General features: G+C 44.7%; 1 protein-coding gene across 1 annotated transcript in view; it reads left to right on the plus strand.

Annotated features, from left to right (window-relative positions):
• Positions 1-17,813, plus strand: part of lsamp (limbic system associated membrane protein) — a 247,328-nt gene that overhangs the window by 157,241 nt on the left and 72,274 nt on the right. Inside the window, exon 2 of the mRNA XM_063204977.1 lies at positions 550-782. Within this exon, the coding sequence (XP_063061047.1) occupies positions 550-782 (233 nt within the window). The remainder of the gene's footprint in view (positions 1-549; positions 783-17,813) is intronic.

Here is a 17,813-nt window from a genome sequence, read left to right on the forward strand (position 1 = left end):
GTATTTCCCCCCTACACATCTGGAAGTAAAATTACATTAAAATGTTATCAGTGTTGTTTTTGGTATTTCGTTTACAGCATGTGGTTGACAAGGTCTCCATGGTGGTAGATGTCTATTGTCGAGATGGTGGTGAAGTGGCCTGCCTTAACAATAGAGTGTGCAGCTGTGGAGGACTTTGACTGTAGATCACAGAGCTTGAGGTTCAATCCCTACCCTTACCAGTCCCTACCTCCCTCCATGGCTGAAGTGTCCTTGAGCAAGGCAACTAACCCCCAAACTGATCCATGGACTGTAACCAATACCCTCCAATATCTCTAAGTCGCTTTGAATAAAAGCCTCAGATAAGTCTAATGTAATGTCATGTCATGTAATGTGTTTTGGTTAAACCCTGACTGTACTGTACGTTGTTACTTGCTCCCATTACAGGTGCTACGTGGACGACAAGGTGTCCATTGTGGTAGATGTCTGTTGTGAAGATGGCTGCCTTAACAATAAGGTCTTGTATGTAGTGAAGCCCTGACCGTATGCTGTTTCTCCTTCCCGTTGCAGGTGCTACGTGGACGACAAGGTGTCCAAGGTGGCCTGGCTGAACCGCTCCAACATCATCTTCGCGGGCCGGGACAAGTGGTCCCTGGACCCGCGCGTGGAGCTGGTCACCAAGGGCCAGCTGGAGTACAGCCTGCGCATCCAGAAGGTGGACGTGTGGGACGAGGGCCAGTACACCTGCTCCATCCAGACCAAGGAGAGGGCCCGCACCTCACAGGTCTTCCTCATCGTGCAAGGTAAGGACCAGGGTCAGGGTTGGGGTTTCCTGCCCAGTTGGGCTGCTTAGGACCACGGCGGGGAGCATACCATGGGTGGTTCTAGACTAAAATTACCAGGGGGGCCAAGGTTGGGCCATTATTTTTTCAGGGGGTCACATAAACGGGCAAAAGAGATACATTTTTAATGTTATGAATATATAATATACAAAAATGTAGATCATGTTGCAGTCATTGGCTGTTCAGCACAGGGGCCACAACAGAGGCCAGGAAGAAATCTACAGTGTATTTATGTTTTATGTTATTATTATTTTTACCTTATGTTTTATCTTAATGTTTTAAATGTTTTTTGACTCTAATTCATTTCCTTCTTTCTTCCCTGTTTTCCTTTCATTTACATTTGTTAACTTTGTGAAGCACATTGAGTTGCACCTGTGTATGAAATGCGCTATATAAATAAACTTGCCTTGCCTTACCTTGGCCCACCCTGGCCCCTGTCTTGAACCGCCCATGGAGCACACAAGAGACTTTCAGGTAGGCTGGATGGTGAGGCACAGGGGCATGGTCTGAGGTTGAATTGAAGGGTTTTGGGGGGTTGGGCTGAGCATCTTGTAAAAGGTTTAAGGACTCCTCTTACTGTATGTCATGTGGAAGGCTCTCTTTGGTTCTGGCTGTCTTTGTGGTGAAAGGTATTGACCGCCTGGCCAGGTGGATGGGGGTGGAGGTGGGGTGTGGGGGATGGGAAAGGTATAGGTGGTGATAGTGGGTACGGTGAATCTGACAGAAGGGCTTAAGGGCTCATCCCTGTGTGTGTGTGTGTGTGTGTGTGTGTGTGTGTGTGTGTGTGTGTGTGTGTGTGTGTGTGTGTGTGTGTGTGTGTGTGTGTGTGTGTGTGTGTGTGTGTGTGTGTGTGTGTGTGCGTGCGTGTGTTTGTGTTTGTCTATGTGTTCACAAGTGCGAAAGAGTGGGACAGAGAGAGAGAGAGAGAGAGAAAGAGAGAGAGAGAGAAAAAAAACAGCGTGAAGAAAAGACATGAAAAGGACAAGAAGAAAAGAGCAGGAGAGAACCTCTCACCGAAGCTTTGTTGTGTCATGTCAGAGGAAACGAGATAGGGAGAGACAGGGAGAGATAGAATGAGAGTGTGTCAGTCCCTCAAAGAAATGCAAGGCTTTTCTGTGTCATGTCAAATGCAATCACTGTGTGTGTGTGTGCGCCAGTGTATTTATGTGTCAGTGTGTGTGTGTGTGTGTGTGTGTGTGTCTGTGTGTGTGTGTGTGTGTGTGTGTGTGTGTGTGTGTGTGTGTGTGTGTGTGTGTGTGTGTGTGTGTGTGTGTGTGTGTGTGTGTGTGTGTGTGTGTGTGTGTCTGTGTCTGTGTCTGTGTGTGTGTGCTTGCGAGTGTGTGTGTGTGTGTGTGTGTGTGTGTGTGTGTGTGTGTGTGTGTGTGTGTGTGTGTGTGTGTGTGTGCGCGCGCGCGCTCGTGCATGCATGCGTGTGTGTTGGTCCCTGGGTGTGTCAGTGTGTGCTCGTGTGTCACTTTAATGCTCCGTGTCTGGCTTTTGACTTTCGACTGTGACACGAAAATAGGATTAGACCAGTGGAAGTCAGTACAAGTCAAGACTGTGAAGAATTCAGGCAGGATCTTCGCTGACGGCATACCCTTTCTTCCCTTTCTTATTGCAGACATGAGAGAGACATCACAGCGTAATTTTATTACGGGTGCCTACTTTATGAATGTCAGTAACAGATAGGTCACGTTGGTTTGCACAGTCTACATAGGGTAATATTAATACTGTATATCACATGGTAGCCTACAATGGCTTATTGTACATAGATGCTATCTTCTGTTGTAAACTATATGGAGATGTTTAATAGCAACATATGCTGTGTTTACTTGTGTACAAGCTATCATATGCCATAGACAGTATAATGTTGTAATGTTAATAGTGTGGTATTATGTTCATGGTATTATTATGACTTAAGTTTGCAGGTGCCTGCCAGAGATAGGCTAGGAGTGCTTTTCTATTGACTAGCAACACTAGGCTAGGCTAGCAACACAAAATGCACTGTCAGTAACACCCAGTGCAGTACAGTGCTGCACAGTGTTCATAAAGCATGTGGGCTCCTCCAACCATGTATAAAATGTGCACATCTCTAGACCAAATGCCTTGTCGACCATTAAAGCTTAAGCAAAAGTCTGTGAAGATTCTCCTTCATCCTTGTGAAAGCAGTCGATAGAACTTTTATTAAGTTGAACTGGGTCGATAGCACTTAGTTGTAAGCAGTTGGAATTCTTTTGGAGCTTAAATTGTGACGCCGCAAAAGCTTCGAAAGAAGTCCAGCTGCATACACCATAGCTCTTTTGACTCCTCTTCGCACTACTTGCAGAATTGTTAAAAGTACATGTAGGTCATCATCAATGCTTATAATAATAATGAGGAATGATCGAAGAGTGGAAGAAATCTCAGTCCGACAGTAATCACAGAGAAAGTGCAACAACAGGGAACAAGAAGTTAGGACAGACAAATGATTCAGAGTCACGGATGAGGAAAATGTCTCCAAGGAATTATAAAGTGTTGGCTTATCCAACTGAGCACTATTTGATCTATAACAAGAAAAGGGGGGATGCCAATGTGTTTGGATGATATCTGGAAAGGGATTGTACCCAAACTTCGCTTCCAAGAAAGATGAGACTGTAGATTTTAAAAAAGAATACTTATTAAATGGAAAGTACTGTAGGTGTGAGCATTAGGAATCTCTAACTAGAACGAGATAGTTTTGAAACAAGACTTCATAAGAAGATTAATAAAATGCCTTTTTGAAGATTTGTACGTTGGTGCCAAACTAGGGTACAGAACAGGTACAATTTTCTTCTCATCAACAGCAACAAATGGAATTGACATTGAATAAAGTATATGTATATTAAAAAAGTGAGGCGTTTCGTTGCAAAATGATGTGTCCACCATTTTTGACTTTGGCATTTTATAATTGGAAATGACTATTCAGAAGTTCTATCATCTATGTGTGCATTCTTGCCATTCAAATATTTTGAGGAAATATGTTATAAACCTATATACGGTATATAAAATACATTTTTCAATGCAAAGCAATGGAAGGCCCCAATATAAAAATTGACAATTTCACAAGATTTTCCAAAATGGATGTACGGCATTTTGCAACAAAGCACTTCAAGTTTCACTAGATCATATTGCAGTCTATAATTAAGAGAATTAATTGGGTAGCTTCAATTGAAGCAATTATTTTTAAGTCATACCCAAAAGCAAATCTTCAGTGGCTTAGTGTCAGTAATATGAATATCCAGGAATGGCTCAGTCACCCGCTTTGACTCGCAATCCTGCTGAGAATCAATGGCCTTTCTAATCCTTGATCTGAATAAATCATAACAAAACACTGCAGGGAACACATACTGCAGCACAACATGCGATAGTGCTGCCATCTCACTTTCAAAAGGCTTAAGACCATTCCGCCTGCCAAAGGGCTTCTGTGTGAAGTATTAATAGATCACAAGCTAAGTAGTTGTGAAATAATTATTATCTGAGAAATGTGCTAATACTATCTTTTGAAATCCTTCACCAAAAGCTCTCCTTTCTACCTATTAGCCACAGTGTGGGCCTTTATGTTCTCAGACATACCGCACAAGACAAAACATAAAACTTGAATGAAAATCATTGCTCAGGTTTTCATCTTCCTTTATTACAATTCTTCTCTAAGTGACTGGTATGTTAGTCATGTCTCGTCTCAAAAGCCTTAACTTTGTCATGTCGAGTGGGAAAGTCAAATGGACTCGATTGTTTGTCAAAATTAACACGTCTCTTTGTGGAGAGACGCCAGTGACACAATGACTAATCGCTGCAAGATTGAAACACTCTCAGAGGCTCCGACGACGCGACGTGACGAGAACACCTAGCCTCACAAATGAAACAGAACAATTGAAGCGCAGCCTTTCCACTGAGATGACACATGACAAATGGCTAGATAAATCTCGTCTCCTGAGCCTGAGTCTGGCTTGTTGTGAACGAACGCCGCCGGAGGGTGATTTTCATTTCAGAAATGACTTCTGAGCGAAGCGTCATAAGCTGGGAACAATCTGCCCTGAGTGCAGTTGCTTTGTGGCAGGGGGAGGCGAGGGAGGAGAGGGAGGGTTTTGTGTGGCGGCTGGTGGGGGACTGAGGGAGTTGTGGAGGTGTTGAGGGGTTGGGAGGGGATGGTGGGCATTAGACAAGGATGCCAACAGGGGTGGAGGGGGGGGTGGCATTATTACATTGAATGTTTTGGATGGGGGGCCCTTTCAGATGATGTTGTCCTGGGACTAGTCAAAGCTGTCAGCAGCCCTGGTAGGGGAGGCAATGTGTTGGTAAAGAGCTAGGGGAAAGTGCGGTTGCATAACTAGGATAGAATGGAGGTGGGGTGGGAGCAGGGGGTGGTGGTGTTGCGATTGGGAAGAGAGGTGGCACTAACACGTGGATACAGACTGAGCGCAGCTGCTTTGTGCTTGAAGGGAAGCTGAGAAGGCTGATGGCATGCGAGGGGGTATTGGGTAGGAGGACGTGATGTATTGACACAGCTATAGAAATTGGAGTCAGAGGGAAACCTGGGGGTGGTTTGGGGCAGTGTTTATGAGTTAGGTGGTGGCTGTCATGTGTGGTTAGAGAGTGCAGTTGGATTCAGGGTGGTTGAGAGACTGAGGGCTTGGCAGTGTGGCAATGTTTAGCGTTTTGGGAGGGGGTGTTGGGTGAGAGGAAGAAATCCATTGGTTGGTGCAGCTACTATGTCATGAGGGTGTGGGATGGTGTGTGTGTGCCTGCCTGCCGTCTGGCCTGCCTGCATAGAGGCGTGTGTGCGTGCCTATCTGTCAGCGTGTGTGTTGTGATGAGCGGGAAGGACATTTCAAGTGTATGGTATGTGTAGAGATTGGGGAGCACAGCTGGAGTGCAAGGAGAAGGGAAGTATGGATGAGCATGGGGCTTGTGAGGGTGTTTATTTGGGGCATGGTGCATGAGCACAGAGCAAGGGGGACAGGGACGGTGTTCGGCATAGGCAGATGAGGTTGCCTAGGGCGCCAAATGTCTACGCACCACAGTGATGGTGAATTGTTCCCAAAGAATTACAATATCAAGCCAAATAAATCATTAACTTTTACACTGAGAATTATTATTTTTGGGCCCTCCATATACTATGTAGGCCTACTCCATAGAGACTAGATCAACTGTGCTTGATCAGATGTATGACGCTATGATTACCGATGCCAATTTCTTAATTGAGGCACAATAAGGAAAGGAAAGGGAGTGCTCACCTAGGGCACCAAACTGACTAGAACCGGCCCTGCAAGTGGGGACTGTGTTTGTTATTTTGGTCTCATCTGTCTCCATGCTGAAGTCTTCACAGCTTCCATCAAGATGAACGATTAGTCTAGATGAGGTTGAAATGGGTGGTTATCAGCTCGAGCAACGATCCCATAATTGGCCAGGGGTCACAACTTGAATCAATAGCACGCGGCGCCGCAAAGTAGGTGCCCATTAGCAATTTGTGCTGCGTGACCGAAATCTTTAGAGTCTTGTTAAAAAGAATTTGTTCATTTAAATCACCTACCACGTCGCTGTGCCTGTTCTCCGCACCACGCTGTTCTTTCCCTCGCCTCGCTGTCTGCTAAATTTACAGCCTAATGTGGCACTGATGATCTGGGTATTAATGCAGCACCAGGTTTTCCTTTTTCCAAGCACAAACCAAAGACCAGCCCCAACAAAAGAAAAGAACAGAATGGAAGAAAAAGAAAACCTTATGAACCTTTTGAAGTGTTCTGTAGAAAGATTGGAGTGCATATCAGTGTCTCAAGAAGTTTACAAATGTCTCAAAACGGGTCTAATCTCATCGGTTTTTAGAGGGGGGAACTGGGGCTTCTCATATGTCGGCAAATTGAAATTGAATTGGAATGGAGTTGAAAAGAAGACCTGATGTCACTCCAGCTTTAGCGATTACAGGATGTCTAATGATTTTCGAGCAACAGGATTGAAAATTACTCTTTGTACTCTTTGCCGTGTCAATTATGGAGTACATTTGATTGATTTCAAAGCTCTAGTGGGTGAGGAAAGGACATGGGGACAAAAGTTCTTTTTTAATTGGCGCTGGTGTGTTATGATGTATACAGTACGAATGTAAAGTAACCATAGTACAATAAATCAATGAATGATGCATTGGAAAAGGGGATCAAATCCGTACAGAAGGATATCCTCTGACTATAGAAAAGCCAATTGATAACATTTTATTCCACACAAGAGAACATAGGGGCAGCCGTGACCTAACGGCTGAGGAGATTGTTACACAGACAAAAATATATATTCATCTATGGTGTGATCTGCTGTGCCATAGAAGGCAGTTGCTTAATTGTTTCAGTCTTCAAATTTCAGCTCCAAAAGTCTTTTTATCATGCAGGTATGATATATTGTGCCATATACAGTATAGAATCAGCTTTCACTGTGGACCCATAGACAATATGAATGCCTTTCAGTGCCACTCAAAGCAGTAGCACATCTTTGTTGCCAAGCTCTTTGTGTCATGTCGTCTCTTATTTATTGTCGTTGCGTGTTCGCCAAAACAAATGGGCAAATTACATACAATCTGCATATGAACACAGGCCTGTCACGGCCAGGCAGGCAAACTAGGGCCCAACATCCCTCTATGCCTAGGGCCTCAAATACCTCAGAACGGACTTCTATGAACAGTGAGAAGTGCAATCAGATCAGTAGGAAGTGCAATTATTTGGCAGTCCTAATGTCACATTCAGAGTGGTGTGCGTGCGCGTGTTTTCTCAAGAGTAATTTATGGTTGTTAGTCCACGCACTCATGTCAGCTCTCCATTAGCATTCAAACTAAGCACAAACAACAAAAGCTCCGTGCTTGATGACTTGGCTGCTACCGAGATGTATTACATTAAGCCCTTGGGTAGCTCTGTGAAGAATCTGATTCATTCAGGTCAGGGCGGTCGAAGGCGCCACGTTGTGAGCCGCCGGGCATCTTTTGTGGACCTTGAAGACACTGCACTTTTGCATCCTTTGTATTGTATTGAAACTAGTTATCTCAGAAGATACCCATAGGAAGATACAGTATGTATTTAAAAAAAAACATACATGGCCAGACATCTTGCAAAATCTTACACTGTATAAGATATGGGCCATATTTGTACCAAATATACGAAGCAGGCATTTACATGCCCTCTACTATGTTAATATGTTGCATATACAGAATGTGTATGCTATACCTATATTATGTATGAGGGACATGCAAAATGGGATACTTGCTATACAAGAGTCGTATAGTACTCATGTGAATCATTTTGCAAATGTCTAGTATATATCATTTCCCTATGAGTGTCTGTCTTTATTCTTCATCAGTTCCTTCCTTACAAGGTTGGACCAGAAGCTAAATCATGAAAATGTGGCTCAGCCGTGGCTCAAGTGGCTGGGCACTGGACTGCTACACCAGCGGCCTGGGTCCTTTCCCGAGCCTTCCCCATTCCTCTCTCCCATCTCATCTCCTGTCTCTCTCCTACTGTCCTGTCTGAATTTTTTTTTTTAAAAAGCCCTCAAAATATCTTAACAAAAATCCTGAAAGTGTTGCTTTGGTCTCACTAGAGGGGAATAGAGACATACTAACAGGTGGGGCATCCTAGGCAGGAGGTAGATTTGACATTTTATATAATTATTTTTGTAAGGATAAAAGGCTACAGGGAGAGGCTTGTTTTAAAAAAAATACCATTTAGAGTTGGCAGTGGCAAAAATGAAAGCTGAGCCTCACCACTATCCCAAGCGCATGAAACTTAACACAAAAAACCCTGAACCGTCTTTAGCACATGTTCCCTTCGACATGCCTGCACGCATGTCATATCTGAGTGGTTTGACGACAAAGAAGCTTAGCAAAGCCGTGTATGATAGCGTAGCACCACATGGAGCCAACAGAGACCACTCCAGCTTCACTTTTCCTTTGTTTTTGGCTGTCGTGCTATTCCGTTTGTCCTTCCGTCCTCATGATCAAAACGATAGCTGGCTTTATTATTACAGAATGTCCCGCGCCAAGGTGCTGTTCTTGTGAAGAATTATTTATACTGGCAGCAGATGCGAGGTAAAGCACAAAAGCAGAGTCTAAAAACACATCGCCTAGTCTACTACACTAGGCACAAAGCATAGCTGTGTGGTATTTAAGAGGCAGATCAAGAGGCCTGCCAAGGGAATATCTGACGACTCCCTGTCAGATTAAAGATCAGTGGAGAAGTAGCGGTGTGTGTGTGTGTGTGTATGTGTGCGTGTGTCTGTGTGTCTCTGTGTGTGTATGTGTGCGTGTGCCTGTGTGTGTGTGTGTGTGTGTGTGTGTGTGTGTGTCTGTCTGTCTGTCTGTCTGTCTGTCTGTCTGTCTGTCTGTCTGTCTGTCTGTCTGTCTGTCTGTCTGTCTGTCTGTCTGTCTGTCTGTCTGTCTGTCTGTCTGTCTGTCTCTGTGTGTGTGTGTGTGCGTGCGTGCGTGCGTGCGTGCGTGCGTGTGTGTGTGTGTTTGTGTCTGTTTCCGTGCGCGTGTGTGTGGTATGTGAGTGTGAGAAAGAGTTAGGTGAGGTGAGTGTGTTGCGTTAGACTGAGTGTATGTGTGATGTATCTGTGCCTGTGAATGTAACAGCAGATGAGGGCAGAAGAGAGGTGGCGAGTACTGTGCGTGCGTGCGTGCGTGCGTGTGTGTGTGCGTGCGTGTGTGCGTGTGTGTGTGTGAGTGTGTGTTTGGTTGTGTGCATGTGTGTGTGTGTGCGTGCGTGCGTGCGTGCGTGCGTGCGTACGTGCGTGCGTGTATGTGTGTGTGTGTGCGTGCGTGCGTGAATGTGTGCGTGCCTCCGTCCATGCATCCGTCTGTGCGTGCGTGCGTGGGTGCGTGTGTGAAAGTAATGTGTTAGTGCCCACGTGTGTATGTGTGAGGTCAGTGGAGGGGTCGCTCTGCACTCTAGAAAGCGTGCAAGACAAAGCTGTGACCTTTCGCAAATACCCAGGGACAGTCGGGAACCTTTCAGAGCTTCTATGGGCGCCTTTCCTCCCTTCCACATCCTTCCGCTCCCCTACTCCCCCCATCCTCATCCTTCCCACTCTCCACTGCTTCCTCTCCCCTGCTCCTGCTCTCTTCTTCCCTTTTTCTTCTCCCCTCTCTCCTCCTTCCACTCTGCTCCCTCTCATCTACTACCACTCTCCTCCTTCCTCTATCGTCTTTCCTCTCTCCTCCTTTCTCTCCCCTGCTCCTTCTCTCTTCTTCACTTTTTCTTCCTTCCTCGTTCCTAATTCCTCCTTCCTACTCCGTCTCCTCCTTCCATGTATCTTCTTTTCTCTCTACTGCTCCCGTTCATCTGCTACCACTCTCCTCCTCCCTCTCTCAGCCTTACTCTCTCCTCCTTCCTCTCCCCTGCTCCTGCTCTCCTCTTCTCTCTTTCTTCCTCTCTCTTCTCCTCCTTCTCTCCTCCTTCCTCTCTCTCCTCCTTCTCTCCTCCTTCATCTCTCCTTCCCCATCTCCTCTACTCTATCTACTGCTCCCTCTCGTCTGCTATCTTTCTCCTCCTTCCTCTCTCTCCTGCTCCCTCTCTCCCCTCCCCTCTCTCCTGCTCCAGCTCTCCTCTGGTCATCTCTTAGAGACAGCCCAACCCTTCTGTTTTCCTGGGTTTTTTCTGTCTCTCTTTCTCTCTTTCCTTAAATCGATAGCCTCCTATCCTCCGGCCTCTGTGCTTTATGTATGTGTGCAGCGGTAGTGAATTCTCTGGGGGGAGCACAGACATCGCTCATCTCCTCCCTGACACTCCTAACCTGTTCTGGAACAGCCCCCGCGAGCTTTTTTTTTAGGTGTTTGTGTGTTGATGGGTGGGGTGGCACTAGAAGCCTCCTGGTGTTTTTGTGACCATCTATTATGAAGAGAGAGAGAGAAAGAGAGAGAGAGAGAGAGAGAGAGAGAGAGAGAGAGATAAAGAAAGAGATAGAGAGAGAGAGAGAGGGAGAGAGACAGAGAGGGAAAGCGAGAGAGAGTTGTGTGGGTGTGGGTGCCCGCGCGTGCGTGCGTGCATGCGTGCGTGTGCAATGTGTGCATGTGAAGAGACTGACAGAGATAGATGAATTCTCATAGAGGAACAACATTGTCTATTTCCTTTGAACATCATAATGAAACGGAATCCTTGATGTTTTAATGATGGAAACAATTTATTATTCCGTTTTCTCCTTGCCTTGCATGGACGACGGGCGGGGAAAAAAAGGTAGGGCTCCTCGCTGATATACACAAAAAGAAGAAAGGGAGAGAAAAAACTAGAAAGAGAACAAAATCATCCCCTTTAATCTTTTTTATGCGCGTGCAAATGGCACCTCATGCATTTAAATGGGAGTATCCGCCGAAACATGTGACTGCAGAGCCGTCGGCCAGGCTACAGGTGACGGCCTTCTTCCCACTCAGGGTTGGCTGTGTGTGTGTGTGTGTGTGTGTGTGTGTGTGTGTGTGTGTGTGTGTGTGTGTGTGTGTGTGTGTGTGTGTGTGTGTGTGTGTGTGTGTGTGTGTGTGTGTGTGTGTGTGTGTGTGTGTGTGTGTGTGTGTGTGTGTGCAGGGAAGCCGACAGGCGAGGACAAAGGGGTCAGTTGTCCCAGGCCCAGGGCGAAGGGGGGGCCAGAATTTGGTCCTTATTACATTGTATGTATTGGGTGAGGGGGACTTTTCAGATGACTTTGTCCTGAGCCCAGGCAAAGCTGTCAGTGGGGCCGTGTGTGTGTGTGTGTGTGTGTGTGTGTGTGTGTGTGTGTGTGTGTGTGTGTGTGTGTGTGTGAGCGCGTGCGTGCGTGCGTGCGTGCGTTCATGTGTCAGTGTGAGTTAGTTGAGGTGAGTGTATTGCATTCGACTGAGTGTGTGTGTGTGTGTGTGTGTGTGTGTGTGTGTGTGTGTGTGAGAGAGAGAGAGAGAGAGAGAGAGAGAGAGAGAGAGAGAGAGAGAGAGAGAGAGAGAGAGAGAGAGAGAGAGATAAGTAAGTGAGTGAGTTAGTGATGAGGCGTGGGTGTGAGTGATGGAGACTGTATGGTGTGAGTGAGTGATGTGATGTGTGGGAGAGTGCCATGCAACGCCTAAGAAAATGTCACCTCAGCACAGCGATTACTGAGGGTTAATAGCTACCTTAACATTGTCAGGCAGCTTAGCAAGATTGCCTCATGAAGCCCCTACTGATATTTTAGTTACTTTTCAAATGGTCAAAGACAAATAATGAAAAAAAATATGACTGAGATATGCTATTAAAAAGGGGCAAGGAAAAAAATGATGCTGTTTGATCCTAAAAACAATTTTTATTCCACAGTAATGCAGCTGTGCTGTGGATATGAGAGTCATTACAGAGTTTCCAGTCGCAACAGGAGAGTCCATTGGTATCACTTAAGATGTAGCATAGGGCTATCAGACCCTATGGAGAGGCTCTTAGAACTGTTTATGGAAGCTCTGTAGGCTACCGAGGTGTGGAAAGTACTTGTGTAATCATGTTAAAGAAGATAGTCTAACAATTTAAACATAGGGATTGGGTAGTTACTAGTTTTTAAGGAGTGAGGTTTGGGGGATAATCATGGAACTAAAAGCAGCCAAACTGAGAATTGGTAATATTACTGACATGTACTGCATTTCTTGAGCTTAGATTATTATCTTCTTCTCATCTTTTGCTCTCGAAAGGGGTGATTTCACTAATCACCTCATCTAGTGTTTATCTCAGCTGTATGGGTGAATTGGTTGGAGCATATTGAATATGCGGTAGCAGCAAGCTCTCTCTGAACCAAGGACACTCTAATTAGTATTAGTCTAGTGAGGAACAGATACTGTACTTATCCCTATTTAAATTACTCCAAGAAATCCAGCAGCATCAATGTCATTTACATTGCACATGATGGGTCATGGGTAAGCAGTTAGGGCTCAAGATAATGGGAAAAAGGAGGCGCACACAAGACTTGTGTGAAAAAGCCGAAATTAAACAACAGAAGTCTAAGGTTAACTGAAGAAACAGACGTTTTGGAGCTAGTCCATTCTCAATGTCTCCATTATCTTGAGTGATTACTACTTTTTGGGAGTGCACGCACCAAGCAATACAGGAGTATTAAGTTCAAGGCGCAGACGCCGACCTTTGTTGGTCTTTTGTCATTCACTAAGCAGTTAGGGCATCAGACTTGTAACCCAAAGGTTGCCAGTTTGACTCCCAACACCTCCAGACTAGTGCTCTCCCCCATCCTACTCCTGAGCATGGTACCGTCCTACTGCACTGCTCCCTTGGGGCGCCACTGGGGGCTAACCCCTGGCACGGGCTGTCCCCTGCTGCATGCAGTGAGCACTTTGTGCTGTGGAGTGCTGTGTCACAATGACAATGGGAGTTGGTGTTTCCCAGTTGGGCTGTCACTTCGCTTTCACTTGACATGTACAGTACTTGCATACCAACTACACCATATCAGAATGCAAGGAATTGATTGGCATTGTGGTAGGAAAGGAGAATGAGTGCAATAAATGTGGACGGGTAATCATGTTCTAAAACTACCTGAAGATATATAGTACATCATATCATAATTGATATGTATCATACAAAGGACTTATACTATATACTGTACTTATGAGGAGGTGCACTAGCGTATGTGATGGTCCTTGCAGTTTTTGAGCAAAGTTTTTGAGTGGCCATAGTGCACGTAAATCTGTGCCAGTCTTCAGTTTGCACAACAGTATTCCCCCTGGTGTGTAAACTCATAAACATATATAGAAGTGCTTTGCGGAAAACAATGAATGTAAACTCTGCATTACAAACTTTATTATTATCAGCATCAGCCTTTCAGTGCACTTCAGTGTTTTCTACTAAAGTAATTGCGTGGGCCCCCGTAGCGAATAGCTTAGCCTCTGGGCATCTCTCTCAAGGGTAAAGGAACACTGTAATCAAATGGAGGAAAGATATCCTCTCGCTAAAATCTATCACCATATACTGTACAGTGTGTGTGTGTGTGTTTGTGTGCGTGCGTGTGTGCGTGTGTGTGTGCATGTGTGTGTGTGTGTGTGTGTGTGTGTGTGTGTGTGTGTGTGTGTGTGTGTGTGTGTGTGTGTGTGTGCAGAGAAGCCAACAGGGGGGGAGGCAAAGGAGTCAGCTGTCCCGGGCCCTGGGAGAGAGGAGAGGGGGCCCAGAATTGGATCTTCATTACATTGTATTGACTGGATTCGGGGCCCTATCAGATGTCTTTGTCCTGGGCCCAGCCAAAGCTGTCAGCGGGCCTGTGTGTGTGCATGTTTGCGTGCGTGTGTGCGTGCGTTTGTGTACAGTGTATATCATATACTATGTGAGCTGCTTGGCTCCAAAGTTGCACAGGTACAGTAATTACCTAAGCCCCCGTAGTGAGCGCTTGGCTGCTGGGCATATCGTCTCTCTCAAGGGTACAGGAGACGATCGCTGGCTGGCTGTCCTGCTGTCTGGTCGAGGCCAGGGAGGAGCTAGATTTATTAGCTACCCACTCGCGACCTGCCGTTACCGACCTGCATTTCTGAAGTTAATGTTTTTACTTTATTTTATTAATGCATTATTCCTTAAGTTAATGTTAAGTGGTTGTTGTTTCTTGTCATTCATTTACTTTGGAGTATTTCGGTAGACTCAAAATATGGGGTAGGTTTTAAATGACTCATAGTGCAACTTTCCTCAGTACAGCTAAAGAAAGTGTCTTTGTACCTTTTCATTTTGTACCGGCTTGGGTAATGCTAGTAGTGATTATTTTTTTAACTTGTGCGAATTCACATACAAGTGTTATGCATGTAGCCTGGGTGAAAGCCGACTGTTGACTCAGTCAAACAGTCTGGCGAAAGCTAAGAGGAATCCGTCTCCATGGAGGGTGGGAGATGGTCTGATCTTACTCTGCCATTTAAATTCATTGGAGTTCTGAATTAAAATGAAAACCCATATTGTGCTTTATTAGACTGACTGTTACGATATAGTGTTGCAAAAGCATACAAATAACAAAACAAAAGTGTGTATAGTATTCCCTCAACCAATCAGTAATGCACTTGATACTGTTTGCTGATTGGCTAAACAGTGAGCGAACCGAGCTAGGAGGGTTTCGCCAGACTATGTGCGGAGCCAAAATCTTTAAGTGGAGTACATAGGACGGCGTCGCTAGGCTTGTGCTATGGGAGCACTACTTATGCCTCAAATGCTTGCTTTCTTTTCCCCTCTTGTTGTTTGAATTAACAAGTGTCATAATTGAGATTAAGAATCAATGCAAGCTTAGGCACCAACTAATAGAGATGATGTAATGGATTCAATAGACAGACAGCATCTGATTAGACCTAATAACTTGATGCTCATTTACTGCGTGAAATAAATTGGTCTGTAAAGGGATGCCTAGTGTGTGTAGGCTTTCATTATAATCTTATGGAAGAACATCAGTGTGCAGCATATGAATGGATAAACAAAGTACAGCAGTGACATACAGTACGTTACAGCATAAGTGGTTTACTCATTGGGGATGCAATCAAGCAATGCTATTTTAGGTACTTATGTTACCCTCATTTAGCCATCGTCCGTATGTAAAGTCATCCCAGTTGATCTCAGTTTGATAATGGTTTGGTAAAGTTGCCTTGAAACTTTAGAAACTTTCAGAAACTTTCTGGTAATTCAGTCGCAGTGGTCTCATAATGGAAAGTCATACTGATCCATAATGACTGCAGACAATCTCACAGTGTGAGGAAAGAATTGGGGACAGCAGTTGCATGGAATGTTAAAACTTTTAATAATTTTCTCCACAAATATCTATCTATCTATCTATCTATCTATCTATCTATCTATCTATCTATCTATCTATCTATCTATCTATCTATCTATCTATCTATCTATCTATCTATCTATCTATCTATCTATCTATCTATCTATCTATCTATCTATCTATCTATCTATCTACTATAGTACCTTGTCCCTAATGTAATGCAAACAGTGTTGCTGTATCATTGCAGTGGAGATCAGTATAGTAGCTCCCTACCAGAAGAAAAAAACAGAACCTCTATTTTGTCTAGGCAGACAAATGCTGAGGCACTCAAGGTTGCAATTTTCACCTTTTCTATTTGGCTACAATGCCCACGCGTCTCGGCCCTTATGGCCTCCTTCAGGGCGTATCACACAGGGCCTCCATTGTTTTGTGTATAGATGTAGAACACCAGAGGCTGCGTTGATCCCTTGTTTGTATCAGAACGAATGGCCTCAGTCAGATTGCCGCAATGTTTGATTGGTCAGATTGCCGCCATCTGGTATAATGCTGCCATAAATCGGTGACAAGGTGATACGCACATAGTTGGCGGTAAAACATCTGTGAGAAACATAGGATACTTGATGTTGTACAGTGACCTTGAGTATTTAGAAAAGTGCTTCCAAATGAAATGTATTATTATCGGACCAATGCGGTGGCTGTAGGAGGAATAGGAGAAAAAGGAGAAAGAGGAGGATGAAGATGAATGGAGGAAGAGGAGGAGGATGACGCATGGCGACAACAGACACCTTTGATGGGGCCCTCTCGCCTTGCTGAGACACCACTTGCGACAAAATGACACATTCTCTGATGTGACACCAAATTGGGCCAGATATTAGGGACACTGTGCTCTCTCTCTCTCTCTCTCTCTCTCTCTCTCTCTCTCTCTCTCTCTCTCTCTCTCTCTCTCTCTCTCTCTCTCTCCCTCTCCCTCTCCCTCTGGCCATTATCGGTCCATCTCTGAACCCTATGAGGACGGCTGGTGATGATTGCCACGGCAGAAATAGATTTGCATAATGTCTTGCTCATCTCCAAATTGGACATTGCAATGTTTTATCAGTCTCAGGATAATGGTGTGTTTCCACATGCAATTGTCCTCAGATGGTTCATTGTACCAGAAAACACAATAAATACATGCTATTATTGAAATTACACAAAATTATCACATTGATTCCATAACTTTTCTTTTGTATGTCGTGGTGTGGTGTCCCATGAAAGCTTGTAGTGATTTTTTTTTGGAGCTGAAGCCAGGTGTTGGAACAATGAGCTAAATAGGCATGGTATAAAATAATATGCATTCTTTTGAATGCAGGGCTTGTTTTACGATCTAAATGGCCACCCTTTCCGAGCAATTTCGTATGTAAATTGCCACCAGTGGCATAATGGTCTGCTGTCCTTGACAGTGCCACAAACTACGGGGGCTGTGCAAAACATCTTAGGTGCATTTCCCTTTCCTAATGGCTTCCAATGCAATTTTCCTTTACTGCATTTCGTATGCACTACATTTTGGTGATGGGTTTGGTGGCGCCTTGTGCCTTTCCCTTTTTTCACGCTTAGTTGTCAGCCGCAGTTGTTTACCTTGACACTAAAATTTCCTTTGTCGGCCTGTGCTATGTGACAGTGGCGTGATTGAGTGTGTGTAATATAAGCCAGATCTATATTTCTTTTGTATGTAAAGGCACAGTGTAAATACCGTCCCCTGTCGCAAAAGTAATCGCAATTACTGTGTCATGATTGCCGTGGGCTGTGTGTTGGCAAACATGTAGTTTTCTTGTCGCCCCATTCAGTGCCTACACGTCTTTTTCTTCTTTTTTTAAAAAATGTATTTTTTGGGGCTTTTATGCCTTTATTTTGACAGGACAGTCGAAGATGGTGACAGGAAGCGAATGGGACGGAGAGACTGGGGAGGATCGGAAAATGACCCCGGCCGGACTCGAACCGGGGTCCCCGTGGGTGGGGGGCTTAGCGCACTGCGCCACAGCGCCCCCCTCATGGCTTTTTCTAGTTCAAATATGTTTGGAAAGTCTTCTTGTGAAATACTATGTTTCAGTCTGCCAATCATTACTGTAAAACTCTTGAAAGTTTATTTTGAATTACATTCCTTATACACAAAAAACCCTTCAAGGAACAATCAACCATTTTGGTCATTTTAGACCTCCCCTTGAATAAAATATCATACTTCTTAGCAAGTATAATTGGACCAAATGGATTCTGTTGGTACTATCTGGCTCAATGATACATGCGAAGAAGTAATAT

This window comes from Engraulis encrasicolus, chromosome 8 (genome assembly GCF_034702125.1).
Source record: "Engraulis encrasicolus isolate BLACKSEA-1 chromosome 8, IST_EnEncr_1.0, whole genome shotgun sequence".
NCBI lineage: Eukaryota > Metazoa > Chordata > Actinopteri > Clupeiformes > Engraulidae > Engraulis > Engraulis encrasicolus.